The 7,975-nt window shown below is 33.3% G+C and overlaps 1 protein-coding gene across 1 annotated transcript; it reads right to left on the bottom strand.

The window, feature by feature from the left end:
• Window positions 1–5,105: 5,105 nt before the first annotated feature.
• On the bottom strand, window positions 5,106–7,766 carry LOC125199766. The gene is made up of 2 exons (XM_048097670.1): window positions 7,001–7,766; window positions 5,106–6,377 (listed from the first exon to the last, which is right to left on the bottom strand). Exons 1-2 carry the CDS (start codon window positions 7,764–7,766, stop codon window positions 5,332–5,334), a joined length of 1,812 nt encoding a protein of 603 aa, XP_047953627.1. The 3' UTR covers window positions 5,106–5,331.
• Window positions 7,767–7,975: the final 209 nt, after the last annotated feature.

Genomic DNA, 7,975 nt, shown 5'->3' with positions numbered 1-7,975 from the left:
GATTATCATATTATAAAAATTCATAATATTTCAATATGTAAAACTATGATAATTCATAGTATTAATTATAATATCATCATATATGGTATAGTATATGCAATATTAATAATTCATAATATTATTAATCCATAATAATAACTTTATACTACAACATTAATACAATTACGTAGTATTAAATAAGATACTATACCATATTATAATATTGATTAATAAGAATTCATAATAATAACTTTATACGCCAGAATATATTATGGTTACCCCTAGTCCCAACGAATATGATCCCTTTCTTGGACGGTACATGATTTTATGCAGTTTTAATTTTGTGTATTAAGTAGAAAGAATAAAGTAAGAGATGAAGAATAAAGTAGAAATAAAGTGGTTTCTATTTTCGGTAATGGGTATTGGGTCATATTCAGTGGGGTGGAGGAGTACTGGAGAGTATTAATGTGTATAACAAACTACTCCATCCGTCCCTCTCTAAGTAGAGCATTTATAATTCGACACGAAATTTTATGTAGTGTTGTTTTGTGAGTAAACTATAGATAATAAAGTAAGAAAGAAGGTAAAAATAGAGAGAGTGATGTTTCTATATATATATAGAAATGTGTCATTTAGAGTGAGAACATTTCCCCTAAAAAATGTGTAATTTAGAGTGGAACGTAGGGAGTATATGTTGTATAAAATTTATAATTAAATATACTAAGTAATGACAATACTACACGATATCGAATTATAGCCGTTGTTAATATGAACTAGTGACGCTATATAGCGGTCCATAATTATGATAATCATGACATTAAATTATGTTAGAAATTTATATTACTCATTTGATTTAGTATATACTTATTTATTTACTAATTATTCTTAATAGTATTATTTTTTAGAATCACAATTAGTTTATAATATAATTATAATCATACGGTTAGACTGAATCCATTTTGGAGTGTTACGGTAAATGTTACTCGCTATGTTTTTTCATAGTCGAGACACTTCTTTTTTAGCATAAATGGATATTTAATGTGTTAAGGATATATAGATGATAAAGTATAAAAAATAGAAAAATAAATCAAATAAAGAGTAAAGCAATAGAAAAAATAAATTAAGAGTGAAAATATATATTCATCATAACAATATAAAAATGATTAGACTTTAGCGAAACTTTTCTAAATAAAAAGATTACTTAAAGGAGAAAAATTTTGATAGATGCAATTAACTTACATATTTCATTAGTTGAGAATTAATTGATCAACGCTTTAAGGATCCGATAATAATTATTTTTTGGGAATCGGGTTGCAATTAGGATAGAGAGAGATTGATTTCAAATTTGAAATTAAATGTATATTCTCTCTTCAAAATTGGAAGGATAAGGGTGAATATGTAAAAATACTTGAGCACTATCTAAAACTATTATTTTATAATATTATTTTGTTCAACTATTTACAAAACTGCTATTGTATGGCCAGCCACATTGTGGCCACATAGCATTACTCTATCACATAGGATAATGCTATGTGGTCACATTATGGCCGGCCATAAAAGAGTATTTAGATTAATATATAGCATAAAGAGTGATGTTAAATGGCCATAACGTGGCTGGCAAAAAAACTAAAAAAATAGTACATTAAATGCTAATTTACTTGAAATTAGTTCATCTTAAAAGTATTAATTTTTTCGAGACTAATATACCCCTGTGCATGAATAACAAACTGAGTCATTAAATCCTTTTCGTTTCTTTCTATGTTTGCTTTCGTTTTAGATTTTTTTATACTTTTATTTATTATTTTAATTGCTTAGTATGCATAGTTACTTTTCAAATCAGTATATAAATACGTTTCTTTTATGTTTGCTTTCTTTTTGATTTTTCTTTTTTCTTACAGTTATTTGTTTTCTAGTTTATATTATTATATTAATTGTTTAATATGTATATATTACTTTTTGAAATCAGAATATAATATCTTCACGATATTAAAATTGTATAAATATTTAAAGTATACCATACTTAACATTAACATTTAAATAACTTATAAATAAAATAAATGTAAACATTAAACTGTATAATTATTTTTAGTTAGATATTTTCAATATTATAAGTATATATAGAAAAACATACTAGTATTATTCTTAATTAAAATACTCCATCCGTCTCATGTTTCTCACACTTTTCATTTTAGGCCGTAAATTTGAGATTGATTTTTAGTGTATATTGAATTAGAATTTAAGTGTAATGAGACATTACTTAATAAAGGAGCTCTTAACTTAAATTAGCATATTAATTAAATGCATTACATCTAACTTAAACTATAAATAGTGTAAGGAGTTTGTGACCAGCCAAAAAAGCAACATTGCAAGTAACTAGTGCGCCCTCTCACTCTATGTTGGACAACTTTTAAGACATTTGGAAATCAAATTCTTAAACACAAAAACCAAAACAAATATATAAATTTTTGTTTAAAAAAATTTATTAAAAATAAATAAAATATACCAAATAAATTTTTATTTAAATGTACAAGGTATTACATTTATAAATATTAGTAGTACTCCCTCCGTCCCATAAAAGTTGAGTTGTATTCCTTTTTAGTCAATCCCAATAAAGTTGAGTCATTTCCTTTTTTAACAAAAGATAAAACATCTAATCTCTCTTACTTTATTCCTTCATTTACTTTACTCTCTCTTATCTTTCCTACTTCTTTCATATCTCCTATTTATTTAATATAAGTTCTTAATCTCCGTATCCAAAATTTTTGTCTCAATACTTTTATAGGACGGAGGGAGTATAAAGCATGATACTATAGACTCCTTCAAAGCAATGAATTTATTATAGTATTAGTATAATCGGGAATTGGATACCCGATATCCAAACCCGAAATATCGGGTAATTGGATATCCGATATCCGATTTTTCGAGTTTCGGGATCGGGTTCGGGTATAGAATTTTTGGATTATCGGGTATCGGATAACCCGATACCCGATCGGGTATCGGGTTATCCGGGTATACCCAAATTACCCGAATTACCCGATTTTTTAAGTTAAATTTAATAAATTATGTATTTATTTTATTATTTTAAAATTTTAATTAAAAGTTTATAGTTAATTTTCTTAAAAAATAAAAAAAAATTAAAATTAAAATCCAAAATCGGGATTGGATAGTCGGGTATTTGGGTACCCAAAATCATTTTCGGATCGGGTATTGGGTATTAGATTTTAGGAAATTCGGGATCGGGTACCCGAAATTTTCGGATCGGATACCCGCGGGTATCCAATTTGACAGGCCTAGTATAAACAAAAGTAATTAAAACTACAATATTATATCAATCGAATTTCTATTTTTTAAATTGAATATCCAATATATTTTTCAGATTCAAATTCTGTTAAAAGGGTCGGTACAAAAATCAACCGATTAACTGGAATCGGCCAAGCATAATTACAATATGACATAATGTAAAAAAAGAATATTTTTTACAAACATATCTATATACACATTGAGACACGATATAATATTTTATTGTTCAATTGTACACAAAAATATCATGATCATTTAGTATAGCACTCTCTCAATTCGCGAATAGGAGTCTCGTTTTTCCATCTTAGTCAGTTCGTAAATAGGAATCCCAGTTGTTTGATACTACATATTTACGGTTGTTTATTTCGGAGTCTGCGAATAGGAATCTTAGTTGTTTGATACTACACAGTATAAGCATCATACTTGTTTGATGGAGTACTACATATTTACGGTTGTTTGTTTCGTTTTATGTATTCAGTTTGATTCTAATTCACTAAAAACTGTTATTGATATTTTTATTTTATAAAATTTATAAAATTCAAATGCTCTATTTATTTTCTTTATTATTTTATTCATTTATATGAACTAATAGTGAAAACGATAAATTAAGCTTTAAATTTTATTGTAGTGTAATGCGAGTAACTTCTCAAGAAGTTATCAAATTGTATAAAAATATGTTACTATAAAATGTTGTTCTAGTTAAACTTTAAGGATCAAATATATATTTAACGCGACCTAATATAAACATAATTTTATAATTTTATTACAAAATAAAAAATATCAACAACATTTTTAATATATTAGAGTTGAAATAAATATATAAAATAAAACAAATAATATTAAAAGTGCATCAAACGAAAGTAGGGTTCATGTATGTAGCATATCATTTTCCTTTAAATTATTAGATCATTTCTTAATTAAAATATGTAAGAATATTCTTTGTAAAATAAATACTCTTAAAAAAATTATATATCTAATTACTGGATTCTAACCAATTATAGACATTAACATTAAAATAGAGTTCTACTAATTCCTTTCATCAAGTTATTATTTTTTAATTTCTCTTTGACTGATTTTAATAAATAGAATATATTTTTAAAATTTATTTTATTTGAGTCTGTATAGTGAATTAGATATTAACTTTATTTGATTGAGATAGTATAGAATTAGATGTATTGAAATTTAGCAGAAAGGAGAAAAGGAATCAAAGGTGGGAATTTTGCAGATCGTTGGTCAATAAATGTGAGAATATATAGTGGAGAAAAATTTTGTTTGATTCTCCGGCAAAAAACTAAAAAAGAATAAAATGAATAAAGACTTGTAGTAATTCAATATAGATTGGTTAATAAATGCATAAAAGAATCGAAAACAAAAATTTTCTATAAAAGGGCTATTTTGTAAAACCACTACAACACTCACAACTAAATTTATTATATTTAATGATTATTATACCCTTATGTGTCTAACCTTAGACGTGGCCTACAATTCTCATTGAAATAAGGGTACTGCGGGAAAATCACCACCGCAAGAGAACATCACCATCCCAAAATCACCATTGAGCACTGCTACATCGAACAGCAAAAATCATTAAGGATTGGGACAAATAACATAATTTAATGAAACCAAAATTCTTCCTACACAAAATCAACAAAAAATTGAGCAGCAGAGGTTACGGAATGCAGAACTTCCGGAGTCGCCGACGCCATCCGCCGTCGCCGTCGTTGTCGTTGTCGGGGAAGAGCTCACGTCGGCGCTATGTGAAGAAGAAACCGTAAGAAACCCTATTTGGCAGAATCAATTTTTTGTTATCGGGAAGAGTTTGGGGATTTTGCTATTTAAAATATGATTTCAAATTTATAAAATTTAAATTCCATGTCATTGCACACATCAGCGTCCACATCATTATCCACGTCAGACAATTACACACGTCACCACTCTACATAGCCGGAATACCCGACTCGAAAAATTTGCACACGGGAGCAAAGTTTGCGATTTTTCGTGCAACTTTTAAAGTTCACGGGAAATACCAGCCTTTTGTGAAAGCTGATGATTTTAGAGGCAGTTTATCCTTGAAATAATAGCTTCTATTTTCCAAGTAAAGGCACAACTAACATGGATGCTAAAATAGCATTTGAAGCACGCGAACGCCGTACTATCACGATGCCCAAGGTACCCTTTCCTACATACCCCACACTGACGGCCACAGACCATGTGCACGCGGACGAGAGTGAGAGGGCATTCATGACATCTCTCAGACACCTCTACCATCTCGTACTTGACCAAAGATAGCTTATCCAAGCACGGCACGCATTCCACGTGGAACGCCTGCTTGCACTCCGCGCACCCATAGTGCCACCGCGCGTCGTCAAGGCCCCTCTCGCAGGCGTCGCAGTAGATGGTATTTGTCTGCGGCTGTCTGCGAGGAGGTGGGGCCGTGACGAGCTTCAGAGGATGCGGGTCGCACACGTGGCGGACTGTGGCGGGCAGCCGTGCGCACGTGCCGTGAATGCTGAAATTGCGGCACGTCCCGCATTTGTAGGAGACGCCGCTCAGGAGTCCGCCGCAGCAGCGACACGCTTCCAGATCGCCGGATGCGGAGGAGCGGAGCACGTGTGTCTTAGCGTGCGCGGCGTGCGTGATTGAGGTCGGCATCAGGGCGCACATGACGTCCATGTTGGTGCTGTGGCGGCGAAAGGTGAATGCATTTGTGTTGCGGTTACAACACGTGGTTGATTCGATAGTCTTTAAGTCGATGAGATCGAGCGGAATGGCGATGGGGTTCTGGCGCAGCACCGAAGGGAGACGCGCGCAGCTGTCGTGGAGGAAGAGTTTCGGGCACCAAGAGCACGAGTAGAATGGAGGTGAGATAAATTGGACGCACGCGTTGCAGGTTGGGGGCCGATCAACTTCGTCATCGGCTTCTTTGTAGATGGGATAGTCATGGTGCAGGGTTAGTGGATGTCTGTGCTGAAGTTTAACATCACTTGTGGTGGGGGTATTTTTGGTTATGTGTCGGACAATACTTGTGTATTCATCGGGAACCGGAAAATGAACTAAGCCTGGAATTCGACCATCTCCAAAAGCTTCTCCAAGCAAAACTGTAGTTCAAAAATATCAACTGGAAATTAAAATAAGACCTTGTTAATTTCCATATATTTAATTATAGTCAATTTTCTATTTTAATGCCTAACTAATGAGAATTCAAGTTGTTTTAGTACTCCCTTTGTCCCATTAAAAATGAAACATTTTCCTTTTTGGTTTGTCCTACTAAAAATGAAACGTTTCCAGAAATAGAAACAATACTCTCTCTACTTTTTCTTCTCTCTTACTTTACTTTCTTTTCATTAACTCACAAAACAACACTACATAAAATCCTATGCCGAAAAGCAAATATTGCATATTTAATGAGACGGAGGGAGTATTTCTTTCTCTTTGATGTGTCTCCCTAACAAAAAATTACGAGTAGTTGGTACAAAAATAGGAAAGTACCAATGTGACATGAAGGAGAAAGAAATGATGTCTAAAATTAAATATCTTGTTAGGTGACCACAACTAACTTCAAATAGTTTTGATATTTCTTTCACTTTTTAGATAATACTACTATTTCTTAATTTGAAAATTTAACAAGTGCAAAAATGTGTTTTTTTTTTGAAAAATTAATTTTGAAGTTCACTATTTAGGGTAGAAAGACAAGTCAATCTAAAGCCAAACATGAATTCACCTGATTCGAAGCTCTGCCTTTCTGTGACGGCACACATGATATGGACATAGTAACGACACATAGTGCACGAATAAACCCCCCAACTCGAGACCTCCTCTCCACAAATCGCACACTGACACGTGGACGATCTGATCCCATAGTTCAGAAGAAGTGGGTGCTTGTGGCTCTGATGCTCTATTACATTTGGCAGTGCAGCGCAGTGCGGATGCAACCAGAAACCACATGGGCCGCACACGTAAACCAAAGGCATAGACGGGACCCACAACAGGCCCGGCCTATGCCCGGTCCCACACGCACAGCAGGCAAAGGAAGCATCCGCTGCTGAGCAGCGGAAGACCGTCAACCTGTGGTCGTGGCTCCGGTGCATGATCTTGACCGTCCAAGCGCACGTCACGTTGAGTTGGAAACCGCACCCTGGGCCGCGACAACGGTACAGGACGTCCCCGCAAACGGCCTTGCAGTGGGAGCAATTGCTTTTTTCGAGATTAGGCTGCTTCTCGAGGGGTTCCAAGGAAGGGTGCAAATCGCTGCAATCTGAATCGATAGGCAGATTACTGCACTGGTCGTGCAGGTAACCACTTCCCGACTCTGTTGCTTTGAACGGGGTCGAGAAGATAGGCACATTGCAAGCACCGCATAGCTTTGAATTCCCGTCATCGGGATCGATATTGTTTTCTTCCTTGTGCTTACTGTGAAATATAGATTTTGCATCAAGCGGATCAATTTCATTTCGATTAAGTATTCTCAAGTTAAAGAATACTAACATTTTTCGATGTATTAGTTCATTAATAGATGGTCTATTTATATAGTGTCACCACATGAAACTTATTGTTTACTAGTATATCAAGAATTGTAATCTCACGTTTCGAATTACTTTATGCATGACTTATTTGTGACTTTATTGTACAAGCACACGTTTCGAATTACTTTATGCATAACCTTGCTACATAAGATAAGAATGATATGCTTCTTTTT

The sequence above is a fragment of the Salvia hispanica genome, chromosome 1 (assembly GCF_023119035.1).
Source record: "Salvia hispanica cultivar TCC Black 2014 chromosome 1, UniMelb_Shisp_WGS_1.0, whole genome shotgun sequence".
Lineage (NCBI taxonomy): Eukaryota > Viridiplantae > Streptophyta > Magnoliopsida > Lamiales > Lamiaceae > Salvia > Salvia hispanica.
Note: the sequence above shows the minus strand (reverse complement) of the source record. Positions and strands in the feature narration are given on the sequence as shown.

Bases quoted from the DNA above. Each gene is read 5' to 3' on its own strand.
- LOC125199766 (XM_048097670.1), bottom strand. From the start codon at position 7,766: ATGTTAGTATTCTTTAACTTGAGAATACTTAATCGAAATGAAATTGAT. The intron at 6,378-7,000 runs GTGAATTCATGT...TTTGAACTACAG, and splicing joins AAGGCAGAGCTTCGAATCAG to TTTTGCTTGGAGAAGCTTTT.